Consider the following 26595-nt stretch of genomic DNA (forward strand, 5'->3'; position numbering starts at 1 on the left):
TTTCGGTCTTGTAGTATGAACGGACATCTTCATATGATTGAAACTCTACACAGCTCCCGCGCTACTCTCCATTGGAAATGAATGACTTTCGGTCTGTCATTTGTCAGAGATAGTGGAAAGCCGGCTTGAAATGCAGTGGAAACGTCAGTATGACGAGGATCGTTTTCATTTTAAAACTAAAGCGCACCAGTGTAAATGTAGCCTTACAGCTACGGGGGCTGGGACGCATTCACACTAAATACTCACGTGTGAGCCACATCTCTGAGTGTCACAGTCGTGGACCGACTGTGCAGACCTTTCGGTGTATTAATAGGTGGCGGTGTGAACGTACAGTTAGGCTATAGTAAGATACCACGAGCAGACTGCTCCGTACGTTTTCGCATCGCTCTCGTGGATGTCAAACAGTGATCGATCTGCGCCTCACTGACGTTGATGAGATTAACCCCTTAGGTATCGAAATTTGGTACCGAACGACGAGATGTTTTTCGATACTTGATGGTATCGAGGCAATTCGGTCGGTGCCTAAAAAGTCTGGGTATCGAACTCGATACCCAGCCCTAGTCAGGATATTGGATCCATTCATGGTGTCTTAAAATGACCGTCCCTAATTTACCAGCTGCTGTTGGTGTCGTTAATGTAAATAAAAAAAATTACAAAACTTTTGTAGCTGTAACAATGATAAATCTATATTTAATTTATACAGTGAAGTGCTATTTTATTTGACATTGTATTAATGATTTCTTGAACACCTACAAACCTAAGAACCTACAGCATTGTTTAATTTGTACCTTTGTTCTGTTTATTTATTATGTGCTATTGCTTGTAATTTGTTCTTATTTACAGACTGTTAACTTCTTTAATAATATTTGAACTTCATATTTGTTAGGCGAGTAGTTTTTGCTGTGGTATCAAAATTAGAATCAAGAATTGTAAAATTGAACTGGTGATATTGGATCCATTCATGGTGTCTTAAAATGACCGTCCCTAATTTACCAGCTGCTGTCGGTGTCGTTAATGTAAATAAAAAAAAATACAATGATAAATCTATATTTAATTTATACAGTGAAGTGCTATTTTATTTGACATTGTATTAATGATTTCTTGAACACCTACAAACCTAAGAACCTACAGCATTGTTTAATTTGTACCTTTGTTCTGTTTATTTATTATGTGCTATTGCTTGTAATTTGTTCTTATTTACAGACTGTTAACTTCTTTAATAATATTTGAACTTCATATTTGTTAGGCGAGTAGTTTTTGCTGTGGTATCAAAATTAGAATCAAGAATTGTAAAATTGAACTGGTGTCTTAAAATTCAAAAAATTCTGGTGTCATATAAGTTTATTAGAATACAATATAACATGGGTCAAAAGCAATGATAACAACGACTGAATTTTAAAATGTTGTCAGGGCAAGTAAAAAATGTAACCACTGGCCCAAACCTTAGTGTTGAGCACTCTATATGTATATGTTAGGGCTGCACGATAAATCGCATGCGATGTTTAATGTGCATCTTATCAGTAAAGCCGGTTCTGTAATCAGCGGTAAATCTCCATCACCTGCGGGCTTTAACATTGAGCAGCATTAACTACACCGAGCCGTTGTAAAAATTCTGGTGTCATATAAGTTTATTAGAATACAATATAACATGGGTCAAAAGCAATGATAACAACGACTGAATTTTAAAATGTTGTCAGGGCAAGTAAAAAATGTAACCACTGGCCCAAACCTTAGTGTTGAGCACTCTATATGTATATGTTAGGGCTGCACGATAAATCACATGCGATGTTTAATGTGCATCTTATCAGTAAAGCCGGTTCTGTAATCAGCGGTAAATCTCCATCACCTGCGGGCTTTAACATTGAGCAGCATTAACTACACTGAGCCGTTGTTCACTGACGAGCTGCGCAAAAAATTGCGCGAATATGAACGTGGTTTTGTGCAGCTCATCAGTGAACAACGGCTCTGTGTAGTTAATGCTGCTCAATGTGAAAGCCCGCAGGCGATGGAGACCGCTGATGGACCGCTGATTACAGAACCGGCTTTCTGACAAGATGCGCGTTAAATATCGCATGCGATTTATCGTGCAGCCCTAGTGTGTGTGTGTGTGTGTGTGTGTATGTATATATGTATATATATATAATAGGGGTGTAACGGTTCAAATTACTCTGTTTGTATCATGGTTTTAGAGTCACTGTTTCGGTACGGTTCGGGATGTGCTATTTTAGGGAAAAAAGGGCTATACTGTCAAATAAAAATAAAGAAAATAAGAACAAATAATCTAAATACAAGCAGCAGCACAAATAAATACAATAGAGCAAATATAAATAAAATAAACAGTGCTTTTCAGTTTTTTTTTTAGGTAGGCCTAACAGTTTTTAGGTATAGAAATTGAATAAAGTAATCAATTAAAATAACATTGCATATTTCACTGTATAAACTGAAGATTAATCCTTATTAAAGTTACAAATGCTAATCAATCAAGAACAGTGAGTGATTTCCTTGTCTTTTGTTGTTTGATTAATATTAAAAACACTGACAGCAGGTTAATTAAAAAAAAATATTATATAGCCTGCTGTCATTTTAAGACCGAGTAGGTTCTACATTTAAATTTACTTCATGACCTTTAAAAAAAGAATGTTCTAAATGGTATGAATGAGGTTAGTATGAATGAAATCCGGACATACTACATCTAGGGATGCTCCGATCAGGATTTTTGCAGCCGATACGGAATACCGATTTCTTGTCATGGTGATCGGCCGATACCGATGCCGATTCTGATGCTTCAAGCTTTATATAGACTGTTTCATCGGGCGCACGCGCCTGGCTCGAAGTTAACTTCCGGTCTGTGTTTATTGGTCTGGCTATGGCGCCAGGTGATGAGTAGACTGAAGTTGGGCTCAGGTGGTTGTGCTGTGGGATGTTTCCCATACATTTATTTATTTGTGGCGCTCGCCACAATATCAAAACTGACCGATTTTCCAAAAGGCTTCGTTGAATAAACATGAGAACGTACTGCACATTTAAAAATCAAAACGAAGTGCGGGTGTTTTTATATCACCATATTTCTGAAGAAAGACTAGATTTAGAAAATTTTCGATGTCATTTTCATTTCATCTTGCATGTTATATGCCTGATAAAGCAGCGTTTGTGAGCTCAGCGCTGCTTTGTGTACAGTTGTTACTGGGGAAACCTCTGTTTCTCCCGCTTTGAAGAACCTCCTGCTGGCAGAGAATTAATTTGCATTTTCATTAAGTCCGTCTGATTTAAGCAGCAAACTTATTTTGCTTGTCCTATATCCACGAGCGTTGTGGATAATCCGCGGTTCGGGTAATAAATAATGCATTCTGATTATTTGCGGGTGGGTCGCGGGTGGATAAAATAAATCGTAAATGATGCAAATATTAACTACATTTTTTTTTTTTTATTGTTTCATGAGGCAGATTATTTCGTGTGTGTGTGTTCGTTCACCTGATCGGGAAGTTGCAGTGACCAAAACGGTGACGTTCCAGATAAAGTTTTAAAGGAGTAAAGCCTGTGTTAATGCTATTGAGTAGGCTAATATGGCCAAAGAAATTGTTGTTTTATAAATAAATGTTCATTTAATAACGGTTCAAATTACTCTGTTTGTATCATGGTTTTAGAGTCACTGTTTCGGTACGGTTCGGGATGTGCTATTTTAGGGAAAAAAGGGCTATACTGTCAAATAAAAATAAAGAAAATAAGAACAAATAATCTAAATACAAGCAGCAGCACAAATAAATACAATAGAGCAAATATAAATAAAATAAACAGTGCTTTTCAGTTTTTTTTTTAGGTAGGCCTAACAGTTTTTAGGTATAGAAATTGAATAAAGTAATCAATTAAAATAACATTGCATATTTCACTGTATAAACTGAAGATTAATCCTTATTAAAGTTACAAATGCTAATCAATCAAGAACAGTGAGTGATTTCCTTGTCTTTTGTTGTTTGATTAATATTAAAAACACTGACAGCAGGTTAATTAAAAAAAAATATTATATAGCCTGCTGTCATTTTAAGACCGAGTAGGTTCTACATTTAAATTTACTTCATGACCTTTAAAAAAAGAATGTTCTAAATGGTATGAATGAGGTTAGTATGAATGAAATCCGGACATACTACATCTAGGGATGCTCCGATCAGGATTTTTGCAGCCGATACGGAATACCGATTTCTTGTCATGGTGATCGGCCGATACCGATGCCGATTCTGATGCTTCAAGCTTTATATAGACTGTTTCATCGGGCGCACGCGCCTGGCTCGAAGTTAACTTCCGGTCTGTGTTTATTGGTCTGGCTATGGCGCCAGGTGATGAGTAGACTGAAGTTGGGCTCAGGTGGTTGTGCTGTGGGATGTTTCCCATACATTTATTTATTTGTGGCGCTCGCCACAATATCAAAACTGACCGATTTTCCAAAAGGCTTCGTTGAATAAACATGAGAACGTACTGCACATTTAAAAATCAAAACGAAGTGCGGGTGTTTTTATATCACCATATTTCTGAAGAAAGACTAGATTTAGAAAATTTTCGATGTCATTTTCATTTCATCTTGCATGTTATATGCCTGATAAAGCAGCGTTTGTGAGCTCAGCGCTGCTTTGTGTACAGTTGTTACTGGGGAAACCTCTGTTTCTCCCGCTTTGAAGAACCTCCTGCTGGCAGAGAATTAATTTGCATTTTCATTAAGTCCGTCTGATTTAAGCAGCAAACTTATTTTGCTTGTCCTATATCCACGAGCGTTGTGGATAATCCGCGGTTCGGGTAATAAATAATGCATTCTGATTATTTGCGGGTGGGTCGCGGGTGGATAAAATAAATCGTAAATGATGCAAATATTAACTACATTTTTTTTTTTTTATTGTTTCATGAGGCAGATTATTTCGTGTGTGTGTGTTCGTTCACCTGATCGGGAAGTTGCAGTGACCAAAACGGTGACGTTCCAGATAAAGTTTTAAAGGAGTAAAGCCTGTGTTAATGCTATTGAGTAGGCTAATATGGCCAAAGAAATTGTTGTTTTATAAATAAATGTTCATTTAAGAGCAGTCCACGATCAGCGTATTATGTTACCGTTACCCCTTACGACTCCGACAAGGTTTTGTTCCGTCCTCCATGCTGTGACACCTCACAAAAGACTATTTTTAGCCAAGCAGCGCGGAGAGCTAAATAAACACAAGCCTTAGAGTGGCCGCGATCAGCTTCGGTTCCTGTGGAGCCGTAATGCGCCGCAGACGTGTGCAGTGAGGCACCGATCAGCTCTAACGTCACTGAATCTGCCGTTAAAAATGAACCATCCATTCATCATATCATATCATGCAAAACATACACGACAAATAGCAAATTTTTCATTGTTACTCGAAACGCAGACTTATAAGTGCATTACCGCCACCTATATCTCAAATGGACCCATTGACTCTCTATCTACAATCTCCTGATTAAACTACCAACCCACATACAAACACCCTTGATTCTTGTACCCGCTTAGAGTCTGATGACATGACTGCGGCGCCAAACCATTTATGTCCCCACGCATCATGTACGTCGTCACGCGTTGACGTCATCAAATTGCGATCGGTTCGTGAGATCGGCCAAGTTAGTGAGTACCGATCTTTTACGAGCCCGAGCCCGTTTTTTTTGGCCCGTTTTTTACCTAAATAAAAATAACTGCTTTATTTAGAAGCAGGGTAATTTAAATTTCATTTTTGTATTGTAACAAACAAACGTCGGCCACATCATTCAGTGAAGAAAAATGAGAAGCAGCAGCTTCTGATTCGTCGTTAACATTGAAGTATACGGTGATAAAACAACGCAAGTATCGATAACAGTATCGTTTGTCCTGAAGCTTATCGGTAGTCCGGTATTGACCCAATTACGTACCGGTCCAAAAAAATACCAGTTCTCGGTACCCATCCCTACTCATGGGATAGTAAAGTGTTCATTGAATGCGCACTTCAGAATCACACCGGAAGTAGTAGATCATCCGGGTACTTCTCGCCTACTGTTTTTTGAATGCTATGAATTCTGACATACTACTCTACTCACAAACTATATAGTAAACTATATAGTTTTTCACATACTATATAGTAGAGAAGTATGCGATTTCGGACACAGCGCAAGTCTGCTAGGATACTCACCAAGACGGGCATGTTGACAATTTTTGTGTGAATTTGTCCATTTAAGCACAAGTCTTGAAATAGAACTCAATATTTGCGCGCTGTCTGAGACGTGGGTTTGCATCAGATGAGCACACACACAAATCTTTTCACGGCGCGTGCGAGTTCTCATTCGCGTCTTCTGGCTCTTGAATGTTTAAACTGGCAAGGCTTAAATGAGTTTAGTTTAACAGATAGCAATGTGTGCTGTTCAGGTCTCGCCTGCGCACGCGTGCTATCAACGTTTACGAAGAGTGACTGGTTTGTCCATGTTTTTTGAAGCCAGAATTCATATCCATCGACAGAAACATACATTAGCAGAACTCTGTCTGTTTTGCGTGTTATTTTTAACAAGCCATATTACGGATGCGTTGTCAGATTGAAGTTGAACCGTGGTTCAAGTGTGTGCCAAACTGTGGGTGGAGGATGGTACCGTTAGATTTTTTTTTACAGAGAACCGTTACACCCATATACACACATACATACATACATACATACATATATGCGCGCACACACACACCCCAGAGTGTGGGAGCGAGGAGTGGAGCGGCGTGATTTTGCCTGGAGCTAGGAGCGGATTTTTTGTAAGTTGGAGCGTTGAGGTTTTCACTCGCTCCGAGAACGCGCCGCTCCGTCATGAGCACAAATTATGCCAAATCACACATTAAACATAATTAGATAGCTTGACAGATATGTGGATCACATATGAAGGTTAAAATGGTGATGAACGAGTGCGGGAGGTTAAAGCATGTAAGTTGTACAGTTTGTTAATCTCCGCTCGAAACTAATGTGCTGCTACATTGCTGCACACGGACAGAACACACAAGCTCGCACATAACGTACAGATCGCGCGCATACATTCAGGAATGAAGAAAATTTGGTCAACGCTGTCCTGTGATTTATCAGCTTAAAACCGGAAAAGTTAAAACTATTCTTCTAGTATTATGCATTTATTTTTTGTTTAATATAATTTCTGAACAGAACTTTGATTTTTCAAGCATAGTGAAATCATTTAGCCGCGGGGCGTAGCGGTGTTTCTGATCAGTGGAGCGGGAGCGGGAAATGGTGAACCCGGAGCGGAGTGATTATTGAATGCTTGGAGCGCGGAGGGGAAATTGTTGCCGCTCCACCCCGCTCACATACTCTGATAGACACACACACAAATATAATTATAAAGTTTTCCTTAAATGTATATACATGCATGTTTGTGTATTTATATACATAATTAATATTCACAGTACACACATATATTATGTAAACACAAACTTTTATTTCGGATGTGATTAATCACGATTAATCGTGTGACAGCCATAGTCATAACTGTTTTCCGATGAAACAACAAACTCCTACGTTTTTCTTCCTTATCGATAATTTCCTTCACTTGTATGTAACATTACATTACTTCCTGATTTTAATATAGATTTTGCAACTCATAAGTGTGTATGTATCAGTTATTTTACATCAACTTCAGGTGCTGTGACATTGGCAAAATTTTGGCAAACTTTCACGGGCCAAAAGGGTCATTGTCTATTGTCAGTAGCTCATACAGCTCACGCAAAAGTTAGTTTCAAACCAAGCAAGTTTGTGTTTGTCAACACACTAAATCCACATGAACAACTTGAACCCGTTGTGAAATCTCTGTGAAAGTCTTTGACCCTCACACAAGAAATTCACGTTTACGGCAATTCTTATGTGAAAATTCACATAATGGTGGTAAATGTGACTGCATTTTTTTTATGTGGGCTAGATCCATCCTTTAATATTATTACTTTCGAATTTGACTGTTTTTAGTCTTTTGTTTTTAATTCAAATATTGTTAAATGTGATGTTTTTTTTCACATCAATCACATCTTTTGGTTTGTGTCCTCATTTGAAATGGCAAGATAAAATTAATTTTTATGTGTTGATTGAAGTTGGATAATACAAAAATGGACATCACATGTCTATTAAATATTTATACCTTTTTTTTTTTTTTTATTCTAGTTGAGTTTCCAGCTAAATTATCTGCGATATTTTCACCATATCGTGTTTTGTCTTTGTGTTGAGGGATTTATTTCCGGTGTCAAATAATTTCTGTTCTCATTTAAAATGAAATTCAAAATGACAGCTAATCAGAACATAGTACATTTTTAATGTTGCATCTGCAGGAGTGACTTTTTTGGCCCAATGAGATTTAAATTTTTTTGTGGATTTAAACAAAACATGAAAAGCCAAATTACCAATTAAACTGTTTCTGGTTGCAGCTAGTTAGAAAAATTACATGTGGAAGAGAGGATTTATCGCTTGCTGTTTTAATGGCATCACGGACGTAGTGTTAGAGTGAAAGCGGGAGAGCGACAGGCAGCAGAGATGTGTATTGCTCAGGACAGGGAGTTCCTCAGTGTGGCACGTTCAGCAGCAGCGCGTGCAGCGCTAATGGCTGCAGGCTCGCATTAGTGATGGTGGGGGATGGGCCGGTTTACACACGCCGCTGGAGGAGCTCTGATCTGGTGCTCCGCTGCAGAACCATGCTGTGAAAGCATCACTGAAAAGTGCTCGAAGTAACTCTGGTTTAATGCAGCTATTCATCTACATGCACTTAATTATGTAGCAGTAAATGATGGGTTAAAATCTGTGAAATGAAAAATCATCATTTTTTTATTAATGCATGTTATCATATTGTGAAATATTAATTTAATTAGTAAACAAATGAAATGAAATGCAACACAATTTTTCTAATTATTTTAAAATGCTCCACAAAAATTCACAATTGTTAATCCTTTGTTTATTTCTATTGGTGGATGACATCAGAGATATTTTTATACTTTTACATTCCTTTGGAGTAACTTGAGCATAGGGCCGTTTATCATTCAAAAATGTTCGATACCGATACTTTGACTTTGATACCGGTTCCTGAACGATTCTTTTTATGAAATCCGTTTTAACAAGATTATATTATACATTACCTCAAAACACTTTTTGGTTTTATTTTTTCAACTTATTCACGTTGAGCCACTCCTGAGCCACGGCACAAAGAAACAAAAAAGCACAACAACAAATAAATCAGTGCAAATAGTTTTAATAAAGTTATCAGTTTTCAGTTTCCACATCTTTTAGGCTACGTTTACACTAGTGCATTTTTGTTTTAAAACGCATGGCTTAGACCAGGGGTGGGCAAACTTGGCCCTTCCAGGTCACTTTCCTTCAGAGTTTAGCTCCAACTCTAATCAAACACACCTGAACCAGCTAATCATTGTCTTCAAGACTATTAGAAAGCTACAGGCAGGTGAGTTTTATCAGGGTTGGATCAAATCTGTGCAGGAAAGTGGCCTGGAAGGGCCAAGTTTGCCCATCACTGGCTTAGACAATAGGGATGTGCATCTCATGACTCCGGCCGATACGATACGCATCTCGATGCATAGCCTACGATACTTTAAAGATACATATGATGCAGCTACCGATGCGATACGATTCACCCCTATTACAATGCAGTGCAATCCGATTTCAACACAATGCAATTCGATGCAATGGAGAAAATATCACTTTTAATGCCTCGAGGCCTGTTTCTTAAAACAAGTTAACTAAATAAGCCAGGAACACAATGATATTACCACTGTCTCACATACTATTAGGCTATTTGACTTGCACAATTGAACATTACAATCTAAAATGGCTCTTTAAAGCATTAAAATAACTAAATTAAAAGTTAAAATCACTGAATTAAAATGTAAAATAAATAATAAAGAAAATGACTACATTTTAACTACTATAAGAAACACACATTAACTAAATTGAGCTTAGTAATGAATACTGTAGCCTACTAGCTTACATTTGATTTAGGCTACCTATTACAGTAGTCCACTTACAGTTACTGCTATCATAAAAATACACTTTATATGTAGGTTTAAAATTCTACAAAAGGCACATTTAATGTCCAAAACTAAAATTTTTTTAGCAAAATGTATATTTTACTCAGAGTTATTGCGCTCCTATTCGATTGCGCTCCTTCTGTTTAGTGTGCATGCACGCAGCTGCGCTCAATGCTCTCACATGCCTCGCCCACTCCTGACAGCAAAATGGATATGTTTGCATGACTTTCTAACATTTACAGATGAAAAATATACCTGTGACATGTCAGTTATGCACCGAGGAAAACACAACGTCTCAAATGCATTGAACAGCACAGATATATTCGCTGTTTGTCATGGTGGATCGATTTGATCCATGATTGACATTAAGGTCTGCTTAAGAATAAACGTGCACAAATTAGTGAGATTGCGTGAATTTAATTTGTTAATGGAACCGCTTTAGCCCCGATTGATTTGTTAGGTTATTTCAAGTCAGGTTTTGGACTTTAATCCCGGTTTTTCCTCGGGTCTACCGTCTCCGTAGTGTTGTGATGTGTCATATTCACGCAGCAGCAGTGGTGATGAGACGGCGCGCTTGAGAAACAGTTTAGAGAGGAGAAATCAATCTACATATAAAATATTGGTCACAGATTATTGGTCACTTTCTAAATAATAAAAGTATAGCACATCCACTAGTAATTTATATATAAATCGTTTTTTACCAATGCAAATATGTTCGAAACGATGCATTGCCGATATAAATGCCGACTTGTAGCCGATGCACACTTTTTAAACCGATGCATTGCATCGTTAACTTTTTTTTACCGATGCACTGAGCGAATCGAGGAATCTTCCCATCCCTATTAGACAATCGTCATTTCTATTAATTTTTCACTGATTTACTGATGAGCGTTAGCTGCTTCCAGTGCTGTCTGCTTGTGTTCTCTCTTCTGTGATCGCTGTTCTGACTCAGAGGAAGCTCATTGGCTGCTCATGTCAATCATATTACGCATTTATAACCCACCCTGTCTCCTATGATGAACGTCCATTTCACTTCCGCATTCAGTTCTGTACATGAGAAACCCAGGAAAATATTTCCATGGATGAAACATGAAGCTAATAAACACACAATTGTGACAGTATATGATTGGTATGTGATTTTCATGAGAGTCTGCATATGAGTGTTTGCATGAGAAATGCTAAGCAGGTGTAGCGATTAGCTTGATATAAAAGGCTGCAAATAGCATGTTTCACCAATGCACTGAGCGAATCGAGGAATCTTCCCATCCCTATTAGACAATCGTCATTTCTATTAATTTTCCACTGATTTACTGATGAGCGTTAGCTGCTTCCAGTGCTGTCTGCTTGTGTTCTCTCTTCTGTGATCGCTGTTCTGACTCAGAGGAAGCTCATTGGCTGCTCATGTCAATCATATTACGCATTTATAACCCACCCTGTCTCCTATGATGAACGTCCATTTCACTTCCGCATTCAGTTCTGTACATGAGAAACCCAGGAAAATATTTCCATGGATGAAACATGAAGCTAATAAACACACAATTGTGACAGTATATGATTGGTATGTGATTTTCATGAGAGTCTGCATATGAGTGTTTGCATGAGAAATGCTAAGCAGGTGTAGCGATTAGCTTGATATAAAAGGCTGCAAATAGCATGTTTCAGCGAAATTATATGGCCAAAACACACATTAGATCGCAATCGGAAGTTATTACAAGCACTCGATAGTGGTTTGAAGTGAGTTTTGAGTAAATGTGTAGTATACATCTTACAAATCTGAAATGCTAAGCAGGTGTAGCGATTAGCTTGATATAAAAGGCTACAAATAGCATGTTTCAGCGAAATTATATGGCCAAAACACACATAGATCGCAATCGGAAGTTATTACAAACATTCGATGGTGGTTTAAAGTGAGTTTTGAGTAAAAGCGTTATATAAATCCTATAAAATGTCTTATGATGCTACAGTGTGCATGAATGGTCACGTGTTTTCGGTCGTGTCGTGTGGACAGAGATATTTGCTGAGATGCAGTGGAAATACAAGTATGGACATTTTAAAATGAAAACGCACTAGTGTAAATGTAGCCTTGCGTCATACTACAGCTTCACGTGTGAGCCACGTCTCGTGGCGTAACCGGCGTAAACTAGTGTTTTTCCTGGATGCCTCACCAGAGCCAATCACCAGCACTTGATTTAGGCACATCAACCATGCTGCGTGCTTATTGGCTCACTGACGTTGATGAGATTAACCACTTAGGTATCGAAATTTGGTACCGAACAACAGGACATTTTTCGAAACTCGATGGTATCGAGGCAATTTGGTTGGTGCCTAAAAAGTATTGAACTCCATACCCAGCCCTACTTGAGCATTAAATGGGTATTGGAGAAAATATATTTTAGCATTAAAAAAATGGCTGTCGCGATCCGTCGTTTTTTTTATTTTTTAAATCCTCTACTTCATTTTGCTCGCGTCGACTAACTGGCAAAATACCGGAAGTGGTGCATTTCACGGGCGAGAATGTATAAAACACATTTTTTGTTTTCCAAGGCTGCATGATATATTAAACCCATTTAAAATTATAATTAAGCATAATTGTGGATTCATAAACGCTACGATTTAATTAAATAATTATATGCGATGCAGTTCTAATACAGTATATGCGCTTTATTTACATGCGCGTAGGTTAAGTACATGTCACACAACTGTTATCATTTACATGTGTGGAGCGTCTCAAACTCCCATCTCTGGGTTTATTATAACGTTCATCTGGGAACGCAACATGCGCCATTTCATCAGATTTGTAAGGTAAATCATTTATAAATCTATGCAAACACAGGAGAATACATCGCGATTTCAAAATAAAAGCACAAACCCTCGCTCTGAGTTTACACGTTTTGATGTCCACATATTATTTCAATTACAGTGGCTGTAGCATTTCTGTCCTAAAGAAATGGCCAAATATGAAAGATTAAGTGGACATTTGAATGAAATGGTGCTTGGTCAATGTTAAACAAGGATTAGATCGGGCAGCAATGTGTAAAAAGAATCATCAGGCCGTTGGCGCCCCCTGCAGGTAATGCGTAATGTACATTAGCTCTATTGTTTATAATACATTATGTAGTTTAACAGTTTTGTTTTCTTGCTTTTGATACTTTATTTGAACTTATTATTATTGCCTCATTGTTATTATATGTGTATTTTAAGTAATTTTAAAGGCTATTGTTCACTTACATTTTTATTACCACAAAAAAATTAATTATAATTATAGGGCACTATGAAATCCGTTTTATTTCCAAATTCAGTTTTTTTTTTTTTTTTTCCATTTTCATTTTTCTATACTCCAATTTAATGGTTAAATAAAGTTGTATTAATCAAAAAGCCTGTCTAATTAATTGAGTTTTACAGTTTTATCTTTACCAACTTCTGTTTTCCATTATTTTCTGGATTCCATTTTAATGGTTCCATTAAACTTCAATAATCAAAAGCATCTCCAATTAATTGATTTTATTTTTTTATTTTTTTCAAGTTTATTATTATTATTTTTTTTAAATACTGCACATTTACATTTTTCTCCTAAATAAATTCTGGTAAATACTCCTTTAGTATTTTTTTAAAAGTGTTTTTTGATTATAATTGTATTATTAGTAGACTAGAACACGTGGATATGTTGTCATTCTTACACTATAATACTGAACTTTGATTTCAGTGATTTGGACTATGAGATGGACACTTGCTTCTTGCACTTTGTTGCACTTTACTTTTTTACTTTTGGATTTCGTTTGGTTTAATGAAATATAGTTTAATAAAATATTCTTAAGTAAAATAGTTGATTTTTTTTTTGTGTGGGAAATTAATCGTTTAGATTAATCGAAATAAAACTAGTCGTTAGTGGCAGCCCTAAACTGCTGATGCAAACTATTATGCTACTGTTCAAAAGTTTGGGGTCAGTAACTTTTTTTTGATAGAAACTAAAACTTTTATTCAGCAAGTGTGAATTAAATTGATCAAAAGTGACACATTTATGATGTTACAAAAATGTATTTTTCAAATAAAAACTGTTCCTTTGAACTTTCTATTCAACAAATAATTAATAATGAGAAATGTTTCATGAGAAAATTTTGCTTTGCCTTTACAGGAACGAATTACATTTTTAAATATATTCAAATAGAAAACAGTTGTTTTCAATTGTTATTTCAAAATATTACTGTTTACTTGTTGATCAAATAAATCCAGCCTGGGTGAGAATAAGAGATAATCTCTAAACTGTGTCTCTTCTAAAGGCAAGTTCGTCTTCACCACTCGTACGTGAGCGGGCGGATGCCACTGAGCAGCTGATGACAGTATCTTTTAGTACACTCTTTGACCTATGAATGTTTGGCTCGACAGCGTCTACGCTACACTGGCAGAGAGCAGGACCTCGTGCCTGTGTAATGTCTTGACTGCTCTCGATGAATTTAAATTGAAATACTACACTGGGAGCCGTTTTCAGCTGCTGTTTCATGAACATTATGTGAAGTGCTTGAGAACTAGTGAGGCTCACAGATGCTGATGGTCTTTTTTTTTTCTTCCATAGATGGGTCTTGCAACCGCTAACGGCCCGTTCGGGCAGCAGTATTCACAGGGTTCAGTCGCGCAGATGTCCAGCGCTGGATTAAACGCTCAGATCCAGAACAAGACAGCTCTTCCCAACAGCCTCCAGCCCACACTGAAGGGTGCTTCCAGCGTGCCGAATCTGGTGAGTAACCCTCCACAGCTGGCTCTGGTTCCAGAACAATAGTTTAATAAAATATTCTTAAGTAAAATAGTTGATTTTTTTTTTTTTGTGGGAAATTAATCAATAGATTAATCGAAATAAAACTAGTCGTTAGTGGCAGCCCTAAACTGCTGATGCAAACTATTATGCTACCGTTCAAAAGTTTGGGGTCAGTAACTTTTTTTTTGATAGAAACAAACTTTTATTCAGCAAGTGTGAATTAAATTGATCAAAAGTGACACATTTATGATGTTACAAAAATGTATTTTTCAAATAAAAACTGTTCCTTTGAACTTTCTATTCAACAAATAATTAATAATGAGAAATGTTTCATGAGAAAATTTTGCTTTGCCTTTACAGGAACGAATTACATTTTTAAATATATTCAAATAGAAAACAGTTGTTTTCAATTGTTATTTCACAATATTACTGTTTACTTGTTGATCAAATAAATCCAGCCTGGGTGAGAATAAGAGATAATCTCTAAACTGTGTCTCTTCTAAAGGCAAGTTCGTCTTCACCACTCGTACGTGAGCGGGCGGATGCCACTGAGCAGCTGATGACAGTATCTTTTAGTACACTCTTTGACCTATGAATGTTTGGCTCGACAGCGTCTACGCTACACTGGCAGAGAGCAGGACCTCGTGCCTGTGTAATGTCTTGACTGCTCTCGATGAATTTAAATTGAAATACTACACTGGGAGCCGTTTTCAGCTGCTGTTTCATGAACATTATGTGAAGTGCTTGAGAACTAGTGAGGCTCACAGATGCTGATGGTCTTTTTTTTTTCTTCCATAGATGGGTCTTGCAACCGCTAACGGCCCGTTCGGGCAGCAGTATTCACAGGGTTCAGTCGCGCAGATGTCCAGCGCTGGATTAAACGCTCAGATCCAGAACAAGACAGCTCTTCCCAACAGCCTCCAGCCCACACTGAAGGGTGCTTCCAGCGTGCCGAATCTGGTGAGTAACCCTCCACAGCTGGCTCTGGTTCCAGAACAGAACACTTTTGTCTCTGCGTCAAACTTCTATTCAGCAGCTATTTATTCATTTGAAGAGCTAATTGAAGTGCATGTTTACACGTGACAGAATACGATGCAAAGAGTGGATAAACTGGCTGAATGAAGTCTAAAATTGTTGTTTGAACAGTCAAATCTGAAAATTAACCTCAACTGCTCCAGCATTGTGTAATTAGGTCAACAAAGTCTATTTATTTTAATTTGCTTTTGCTTTTGCTTTTGCGTTTGCTTTTCAACAGAGCTCCTTTTTTTTTTTACTGAATAGTTTGGGTCAGTACATGTCTTTTTAATACATTAATTAAAGGGTGCATAAATACATGAATTGATTTCTGAAGGATCATGTGACACTGAAGACTAAAGTAATGATGCTGGAAGTTCAGCTTTGCATCACAGGAATGAATTACGTTCAAAAATATATTCAAATAAAAAAACAGGAATTTTAAATTTAAATATTTCAAAATATCACTGAGTTGTAGCTGTACAATTTACAAATAAGAAATGTTACAACAATTCTGTTGTTGAAGCCAAGAGGACAGAACACATTGTTTTGATTAAGGCGTAAAAGAGACGCGTAACACCTCAGCGAATAAAATCACAACTTCACAGCCTCTCATGGCTTGAGGCTTTATTCTATCCAACTGAGAATATTTAGAAAGATTTGTTTCTTTATATAATAACAACTGAAATGGAGCTTCTATCTAATCAAAACTCTTCCCTCCAGCTGCAGCAGCAGGTGCCCTCGGTGGGCATGGTCCCGGGACAGGGGGTGTCAGCGGGCCCCACGGCCGATCCAGAGAAGCGCAAACTGATCCAGCAGCAGCTGGTCCTGCTGCTTCATGCCCACAAGTGCCAGCGGCGAGAGCAGGCCAATGGCGAGGTGCGCCCCTGCGCCCTGCCCCACTGCCGCACCATGAAGAACGTCCTCAACCACATGACCCACTGCCAGGCGGGGAAATCATGCCAAGGTGAGAGACGAAATGAGACCAGTTATGTTAATATATAACTAGACTCCAGCACTTTACCCCAAGCTCTGAATTTTATAGAAATCATGGTCTGTCATGTGAAATTTCTGAGTCGATCTGAAAGTGCTTGTGTATTCCTTCCATCTCTCTTTGTCCACAACCATAGTTTGGTGATGACTGTACATCTCAGTGTTGTTAAACTGTCTAGCCGGTCACTCAGGCTTCATGTAAACTTGGGAAGTCACTCGTGGCTCTTGTGGTCTCACTGTCCAAGTATGAAGGAGTCTGGAACGTCGGAAGCCTTTTTATTCCTTAACATGATATTATTTGGGCAGAGTATTTTATTATGGTGTGAAAAAACAAATGTCGAAAACTCTTGCTCATCAAGAGTGTTATGTCTGATTTATTAGTTGTGCTTGTTAAGATGAGCATGACTGCTTTTATTGCTCTTGAATGCTTGGCTTACTTTGCAGGAGGGACCTGAACCATGTCTAGCGACCTTTATATCATAAGCTATTTTTCGGCACCCAATATGGACCCATTTCACACATATCCAGCAGAAGCTGGGATGGAAAAATGTTTAACAACCAAGTTGTTGCAAAGCTACATTGCTTCCATTATAATCAACCACGCTACACTGGAAATGTGCAGTGTGACACGAATTCTGTATATCTGTTGTCTTGTTGTCAAATATAATGTGAATTGTTTACTTTGAATCGTGATTGTTTGTAGATAAAACAGTTAATACAAACTTAATGTCGGGTTCCTTTGAATTGGGCCAGTAACAGAGAAAATTTTTCTGATTCCAAAAAGATTTTTCCAGTAACCAAGTTTCCCCAGTAACCAAGCACCCTGTAGCCTCCCCAGCAACCATATAGCAACATCTTTCCAGCAAGGCACCATTCGTGTTTTCTTGTAGTTTCTGAATGTGTTTTGGCAATTATTATTCATCAGTTTTGTTCAGGTTTTTATTCATCAGGTTTTTCAGGTTCTTTTAAGTGTATAATTGCTCAGTAGTGTAATTTTTCCTTGCAGCATATCAAAGTTTTTTTTAATGATTTATTTCCCCTCTGTTTCTACAGTGGCTCACTGCGCCTCCTCTAGACAGATCATCTCGCACTGGAAGAACTGCACTCGGCACGACTGCCCTGTCTGTCTGCCCCTGAAAAACGCCAGCGACAAGAGAAACCAGCAGCGTAAGTCGTACTCTCAATTAAAAATAAACCACCTGCACTGATACATTCTCTGTATGAGTTTATTTTCCAAGCAGGATTTTGATCGTATTTTAGGGATAAAGATTATACTTAATAGTACTGTATGGCAACATTGCATTAAAAAAAGTTGCACCAACACTATCATGTGATTTACTTGGTACAGTTAATGACTGAATCTCACAATTAACTGTACATATTTTGCATAAATAAAATAATTTAGTCTCTTAAGGCCATTAATATTTTTTGCAATTAAATGTAATTGCAAAAAAGGTACAGTTATGAAAATCATCCTTTCTGCCCTAATACACACATTTGGCCATTTTGAAAGTATAAAAAAAAGCAAAAATAATTATTTAAATGAATGCAGGTTTGTTTGCATCTCATGAGAGATACGGGATCCGTTCAGAAGAGTGCTGCCACCTGTAGGTCGTGCGAGCAGCTCTGCTGCGCTCTGAATGTGAAAGCATGAGACCAGCAGTGGATTCCAGCAGGCAGCGGGACTGTAATCTGACACCGCGGGGGAGGGGCTCCACCCCTGGTTTTTCACAGGGGTGGGACACACAGAGCTCCCGCTCTCTGATTGGACAGTCGATCACTGACTTGTTTAAATCCCCCTGTAGTGGCAACAGAAGCACGTTCTCTGTGTCTCGTGCAGTTCTGCTCTCCGCCGCTGCTCAGAGAGCTCTGTGTTTGCAAAATGGCTTTTCCACTTCAGTCACTTGTGTTTCCCGTTCTAGTGGAATTACTGCAAGATTCCAGTTATTCCTAATAGAAATAATTCTTGAAATGTATTTATTTAGTTTTAAGGTAAGACAGCCCAGATGACTAAAAAATAAACTAATAGATATCACCACACTTCCCCAGTTGATTTATTACATTACAATTTTTTTTGTATTACAAGTTTTCTTAAATGTTAAGTTTAAATATGCAAATGATACATTATCTAATATTTATGCACACATTTTCCATACACTTATAGAACAGAAATCTGAACATTGCATAAAGTCAGGCTCAACATTCTTTCATTTAGTTGATAAATTAGTCAAAGCAGAGGGTATTTTGGATATCTCTTTTTGCCAACAGCCAGAAAAAAATACTTTTTCACCATTGTTTTAGGAATAATATGTAAATCGGGTAAATTATATGTAAAAAAACCTTCTGAATATATGACTAAAAGTAGTTTGATTTAATTCAACAAACATTTGTTTCTGCTATTTGCAGCTATGCTGAGCTCCCCTAACACTGGCATGCAGGCTCCGCTGGGCCCCGTGGGCACGAGTCAACCCACTGCGCCCACCATCAGCAGCGGCACACACATAGACCCCAGCTCTATGCAGAGGGCGTACGCAGCACTGGGCCTCCCGTACGGGAACCAGCCGGCTGCGCAGACGCAGGGCACAGGACAGCAGCCCACGCAGACCCAGCAGCAGATGCGTTCCATGCCTGCATTAGGTATCACCTTCAATTTGCAAGGAAAGCTAGAAAGTGTTTTTTGAGGAAGAGTGGAATATTTACTGCAAACAATTCAATGTTCCATGTTCATTATTAACCTTGAAAGCTGCTGTCATTCTTGCATCTGCTGTCAGTATGCACTGAAATGTCATGCTGCTCCTCATATTGCGTATCTGTGCATAACCCCTGTCTGGTTTCCCACAACATCTTCAGGCACTAACCAGATGAACATCGGTGGTAACGGTATGGCCGATCAGACGAACCTTCACACTGATTCCTCTCTCCCCTCATCCCTCAGCAAGTGAGTCTCTTCACCTTCACCCCTCACCTTTAACCTCTCACACACACTGCAGAGCGGGAAATGTTCATCTGCAGAGTACAGCAATGTAAGAGAGCAAACAATGTCATTGTGGAATGTGCAATTCTGTAGCTGTAAGTGGTTGAATGTCAAATCTGAGATGATAAAAGGGAAAATTATTTGAAAAATTGTTTTAAAATGGCAGGTTATTTTTTCAAAAAACTGCTTTGTTCAAAAACTACTGAAACAAACTTTGGTTTTTTTTGGACTGATTTTGTGCAAAATACGTCATACCAGTTCGTTCTTCATTTTGACTTGTTGAATGCAAGTTTTTAAAAAAGAGAGTTTTGCCATGTGACATTTGAAAACTATTGTCGTAATCCTGCTCCCACAGTCAGATGATGCTAGACGGGTCGAACATGGGCATCACGGGGAACCTGCCCACAGCTGCGCCGCTGTCAATGCCTGGCATGAAGAAGCCCTGGCACGAGCACGTCACTCAGGATTTGAGGAACCACCTAGTGCACAAGCTGTGAGTTGGAGAAGTCGTCATATTTCATAATCACGATTTGTCAAGGGCAATTCTCTTAACACTGTATTCCCAACAGAGTTCAAGCCATATTCCCGACCCCAGACCCTGCAGCACTGAAGGACAGACGCATGGAGAACTTGGTAGCTTATGCGCGTAAGGTGGAAGGGGACATGTATGAGTCTGCCAACAGCAGGGTAAAGCACCTGAACCTTTCATGCTACGTTTTAACCTTCCTTCAGGCTTTTTATTATTTTTTTTACTGTAAGAAGGCCCTTTTTTTTTTATATCCCTTAATATCTTGTGTTAATATCAGGATGAGTATTACCACTTTCTGGCTGAGAAGATCTATAAGATCCAGAAGGAGCTGGAGGAGAAGAGAAAGTCCAGGCTGTCGAAACCCCAAATGGTCGGTCAGGGTCCTCAGCAGCCTGGCCTTCCCCAGCCCAACGCTATGGGACCTGGACAAGCCATCCGGTCTCCAAGTTAGTGGTTTTGTTTTTTAATGCTCTGATCTTCTGGATGTTGTATTTCCCTGGCTGCTTTCTTGATTCGCTGCTCAAAATATGCCTTATTTCCTCAGATGGACCTGTTCCTATGTCCAGTGTGCCAAATCAGTTGATGGCCCGGATGCAGGTCCCTCAAGGTATGGTTTTTCATTCTGCATACACTCATATAGTACCGTTCAAAAGTTTAAAGTCGGTGTGATTTTTTTTTTACATTTATTTTAATATTGTTTTTGAAAGATGTTTCACCAAGGCTGAATTTATTTGATCAGAAACACAGTAAAACAGTTATATTGTGAAATATTATTATAATTTAAAATATCTGTTTTCTATTTTAACAAAGGCCTATATATATTAACCCTGTATGGTATGCAATATGATATCAAAGAGGAAAAAATTATTTGTGATGTTTTTCCTGCTTGAAATTGGACACTATAACAATGTCAATAACCATTTTCATAATTTTTTACAAATATATAGAACATGATGAAAAAACACATTAAAGCGTAGCGTAAACTCCGGTGAAAATATGCTAGTCTCATGAGAACTGTTTTGTTTACAGCAAAGCATCCTCTGACATTTTTCTTTACAAATCCTCGTTTTGTACTACTAATTGGTGACCGGTGTTATGTTTTGCTCTCTCCTCTTCGCTTCCGCATTAGTCACCGCGTTTGCCTACATGCTATGTCATCCGCTAGACTCCACTCTCTCGTGAACGCGCGTACGACAGTTAGCGGAAGCTAGAGATTACGGTTTATAAAGCTGTAAATATGGATATTTTTCTTACACACATGCATCGCTTCACTTCAAAAGGCCTTTATTAACGCCCCGGAGTCGTGTGGACTTATTTTATAATAGATGGGTGCAATTTTTTGGACTTCAAGTTTTGGGCTACCATCCACTCTCATTGTAAAGCATGGATTAGCCTGCACATTATTTAAAGCTGCAGTCCGTAACTTTTTTTGATTAAAAATGATCCAAAATCGATATTTGAGCAAGTACATAACCAGCCTTACTTTAGCCCGATTGACAAGGGTTAGCTTATAATAATGTTTTTAAATTTGAGTGGTACGGGTAGGTTTTCGAGCATGCTGCTGCGTCATTACGCCACTTCTGTAGACATAAAGAAGTTGTCCCGGCTACTAGGCTATCGCATATGAGGATGCTGCAGGTGGCAGATCGTTAGTCTTTTCTCACAGCAGCTAGAATAATTAAATGTCAAAAAATCATTTTGATGGCGGATTGTAATCCAGAAAGGATTATATGAAACGCATGTGAATGAAATTAAATTATATTCCAGTTTTAAATGTTCTTCTGATTAGAGATAGCCTGGGATTACACAAGATTTATATTTTAAAGACAACCAGTTTGAAGGGAGTATAGTTTGCTTTTTGGGTTAAAAGAATATCTTGGTATGAAATTCGAATTGTATGACAATTAGAGATTAGACTGTACAGAAATTGAAATCTACACACTATACTCAGTCACGCAATGCTGATGTTTTTAACATTAATAATCTGAGAATAAAGTATAACAATAATTATAATTTGCACGGTTCGATGTGATTTGAGCTAATCGATCGTTTGATTAAATCACCATTGGTAGCACGATTTATTGTAATGCTTTTTTCCTCAGTTGGTCAGAACAAACGTGGCAAACTTGTTACTTGTTTAGATGGCAATATCCAGTGAAAATTCTTATTTGGGTCATATATTCCAAGACGTAGGCTAGAATCTGTGATTACTAAGTATAGGATTCACACCGGTGCGGTGACTGACTGCTACACATACTCCTCAAAACATTAGATTCATCCGCGCTGGAGCCGTGCCAGAGTACAACCCACACAAGCTAGATAATTCCGCAAGTAACTGCAATTCCAGGTTTTCAAACAGACTGCAGCTTTAAAAAGCTGTAAATCGTGTAGCTCCCCAGTACTTGAGCAAGCTCTTATCGCTTTATAGCCCCTCGCGTATATTATGGTCTCAGATTCTGGTCAGTTGATAATACCTAGAATATGTTTGGGAGGCAGACACACTCTCTCAGTTTAAATATAGATTAAAAACCCATCTCTTTAAACTAGCATACACATAACACATAATCACATTTAGCTTGCATTCAGCTTTAGCGTGCATAAATTAGGTCAACCAGAACCGGGAACACTTCGCATAAGACCAAATGTATGCTTATATTAGTCGCTCTGATTCATTCTTATTGGGTTACCTTATCCAGTCTGCATTCAGATCAGATGGTAGACCTGCACCTTATGACGACAGCTCACAACAGCCCTGAATGTCAGTGGAGATCATGACACCTAGACGAGCCCATAGAGACAAATCCCCTGTAAAGACCTCAATGCCACAATAGCTATCAGCACAGATCCTCAGTAAAGACCACAAGAACCTGACAAGTCATCTACACAGTCCCTGTGGCCAGCTTCGATTCCTTCACCATGTGAAGTATCCCAATATCCAAGCAGTAGGAATTTGATGAATATTCTGAATGATATCAATCCACAATCTGACTTGTGATGCAGCCTGTAATGAAACCACACCAGGTTCACCTGGCCAGAAGAGAACTGGCCTGCCAGCTAAGCCTGAGTTTAAAAAAAAAATCAATTTCTGTTACTGATGGAGTTTGGGTTCCTTGCCACTGTTGCCTCTGGCTTGCTTAGTTGGGGACACATAACATTGAGTAATATTATTTAATCAACTGTACAGACATTATTGGAAGAGAACTGAACTGAGATGGATGACAACATTGTTTTCTCCAGAGCTGCTTTACAGCTGAATTGAACTACTAATCTATGATTTTTACACAGTAATTGAATGGAACTGAATCACCACTGAACTGACACTATTGTTTTTTCAGGGCTGCTTTACAGCAGAATTGATCTCTGAACCATCATTTAACCATCATTTTCCTGTTTATCCCTTTAAAGCTGTATTGATATTGCATATAGTGCTATTTAAATAAAGGTGACTTGACTTGAAGATTTAATTATCTGTTTATTTAATTTAATTTCCACAAAACAGGTCTCTATGGTCTGTTTCATATATGCGATTCATACACGAAAATATCATGTATCATGAATGTAGCAAAAAACAGTTGATGGTAGCCATTGACTTCCATAGTATGTTTTCCCCATTCTTGGCTACCATCAACTGTTTGGTTACCCACATTCTTCAAACTATGCTAATTTGTGTTCAGCAAAGAAAGAAATTCATATAGGGTTGGAACAATATGAGGCTGACTAAATGATGGCAGAATTTAAATTTTTGTTCCAAACCTGTATGAGTTTCTTTCTTCTGTGAACACAAAATAAGACACTCCCTTTAATGCAATGACAGTTTATTTATGTTGCATTGGATTGGATTTTTTACTTCCTGCATAATTTCAGATGATCAAAATCATCTTTCCACTGGCTCCAGGGCTGTTGATGATGTCTTCATGAGCCTGGGATGCTTTATCAAGTGTATATTCAGGACCAATGACAGGTTTCAACCAGCCTGTTTCCATTCCTGCAAAAAGAGCTGCGGCACACTCGGATGTTTCCTTCTGTGAAAGACACAGATAAAGAAAACCTGTCTGTATCTTACCATGAATCCTTTGCAAAATAAGATTTGTCATAGGTGATGATGAATAAATGCATTATATGCCAAGCATAAATTCTAGAAAGCAAGAAAATTTTAAATATGTAATGTCAGGAAGCCCACCGTACATTAGTTGTATTGTATAAAGCCACACCAATGATGCTGGTTTCTTTCATCATGGTGTCTCTGGGGTAGATTTCAATAGGGCCTCTAGAGCCAACAATCTGAAAGGAAGAACAATATGATGAAAACAAAAACAAAAATGTTCAAAACACTTGCTAAACAAACACGGGGTACTTACAATAACTCTGCCACCAAAGTCAAGCAACTGAAGATCATTACTGAGGTTGACGTTGGACAACATCTCAATGATCACATTCATGCCTTGTCCACTGGTAGCATTCTAAACACAGGAGAAAAATAAAAAAATTGCTGAAAAATTGCCCCCTTTATTTTTATAATCACAAACTATTGGTATATAAAGTATATCCATGATAAAGTCAGACTAGACTGTGTAATGTGTGACTTAGACTACCATTCAAAAATTTCAGAAAATTTTTCAGAAAAGGGGTCAGATAGTTTTTACATATACATTTTAATTAATCACATGCGATTGTCATGTGCATCTCATCAGTAAAGCCGGTTCTGTGATTAGTAATAAATCTCCATCATCTGCTTTCAGATGGAGCAGCATTTACTTCACAGAGCCGTAGTTCACTGACAATTAGGCAATATCGCGTTCATAACGCGATATTGCCTAGCTTGTCAGTGAACTACGGCTCTGTGTATTAAATGCCGCTCCATCTAAAAGCAGGAGATGGCAATTTACTACCAATCACAGAACCGGCTTTACTGACGTTATGCACATGCGATTAATTGCACAGCCCTAATACATTTACTCAGCAAGGATGCACTAAATAGATCAAAAGTGAAAGTAAAGACATGTATAATGTTTGATATATTTCTATTTGAAATAAATGCTCTTTTGAACGTCCTCCTATTCATCAAAGAATCATGAAAAATTTATCACAATTTCCTCAAAATTATTAAATAATAATGTAAATAATGTTTTCAGCATTGATAAGAAGTAAGCTTTTTTCCCCCATCAAATTTCTTAACATGTAATATTTGTATGGACATAAAAAGATTCAACAACAAAGACATAACAATTTTTACAGACATTTGTTTAACAGAAATGGAATGAGTCCCTGAACAGAGCAGGGGTCAATATCAAAGTATCAGTCAGTATGTAGCAGTGGTGTGTCCACCAGCTGCTTTAAGTACTACATTGAATCTCATCTTAATGAACTAAAGCCCTATTCGGACAGTAATTGTTTCTCATGGGGACGCAAGCTATTTTCACCATTTATAAGGGGTAATCAGTAATTTTATTGCCATCCGAATTTAGAATGTCAGTGTTTATCTTTCACCACCCGCGCCAATTTATTAATCAAATAATAAATAGGATAATACAGTTAGGTCCATTTATATTTGGACACAGGCAAATTTTTTGTTATTTTAACTGCTGACCAAAAATATTCAAGTTACAATTATATAATGAATGTGGCCTTAAAGTGCACACTCCGAGGTTTAATTTGAGGGTATTCTCATCAAAATTGGAGGAAAGGTTAAGGAATTACAGCTCTTTAATATTTACCACACCCCTTTTTCAAGGGACCATAAGTAATTAGACAATTGACTCAAAAGCTGTTTCATGGACAGGCATGGGCTATTCTTTCGTTATTTCTACATCAATCAAGCAGGTAAAAGGTCTGGAGTTGATTCTAAGTGTGCCATTTGCATTTGGAAGCTGTTGCTGTGAACCCACATCATATGGTCAAAGGATCTCTCCATACAAGTGAAAAAGACAATTGTTAGGCTTCAAAAACAAAACAAATCCATCAGAGGGATAGCAGGAACATTAGAAGTGGCCAAATCATCAGTTTAATACATTCTGAGAAAAAAAGAACACAGCAACTCAGCAACATAAAAAGGCCTGGATGTCCACGTAGCACATCGGTGGTGGATGGTCTGAGAATCCTCTCCATGGTAAAGAAAAACACTTTCACAACATCCAGCCAAGTGAAGAACACTTTCCAGGAAGTAGGCGTGTCACTGTCAAAGTCTACAATCAAGAGAAGACTTCACGAGAGAAAATACAGAGGATTCACCATAAATCGCAAACAAGGCCAGATTAGACTGCCAAAAAACAACTAAAAAAGCCAGACCACTTCTGGAAAAGCATTCTTTGGACGGC

The 26595-nt window shown here is 38.0% G+C and overlaps 2 protein-coding genes across 2 annotated transcripts in view; one reads left to right on the plus strand and one right to left on the minus strand.

Annotated features, from left to right (window-relative positions):
- The window catches only part of LOC107553628 (CREB-binding protein-like), a 55764-nt gene that overhangs the window by 13719 nt on the left and 15450 nt on the right, over nucleotides 1-26595 (plus strand). The window contains exons 2-10 of the mRNA XM_016235915.1: nucleotides 14592-14753; nucleotides 16509-16752; nucleotides 17832-17945; nucleotides 19185-19415; nucleotides 19629-19716; nucleotides 20108-20245; nucleotides 20322-20439; nucleotides 20559-20727; nucleotides 20826-20888. Of these exons, the coding sequence (XP_016091401.1) occupies nucleotides 14592-14753; nucleotides 16509-16752; nucleotides 17832-17945; nucleotides 19185-19415; nucleotides 19629-19716; nucleotides 20108-20245; nucleotides 20322-20439; nucleotides 20559-20727; nucleotides 20826-20888 (1327 nt within the window). The remainder of the gene's footprint in view (nucleotides 1-14591; nucleotides 14754-16508; nucleotides 16753-17831; nucleotides 17946-19184; nucleotides 19416-19628; nucleotides 19717-20107; nucleotides 20246-20321; nucleotides 20440-20558; nucleotides 20728-20825; nucleotides 20889-26595) is intronic.
- LOC107553670 (quinone oxidoreductase-like) lies at nucleotides 24014-24740 on the minus strand. The gene is made up of 3 exons (XM_016235962.1): nucleotides 24640-24740; nucleotides 24467-24562; nucleotides 24014-24303 (listed from the first exon to the last, which is right to left on the minus strand). The coding sequence occupies exons 1-3, from the start codon at nucleotides 24718-24720 to the stop codon at nucleotides 24142-24144; spliced, it is 339 nt and encodes a 112-aa protein (XP_016091448.1). The 5' UTR covers nucleotides 24721-24740; the 3' UTR covers nucleotides 24014-24141.

Source organism: Sinocyclocheilus grahami, unplaced genomic scaffold (genome assembly GCF_001515645.1).
Source record: "Sinocyclocheilus grahami isolate Dianchi unplaced genomic scaffold, SAMN03320097.WGS_v1.1 scaffold476.1, whole genome shotgun sequence".
NCBI lineage: Eukaryota > Metazoa > Chordata > Actinopteri > Cypriniformes > Cyprinidae > Sinocyclocheilus > Sinocyclocheilus grahami.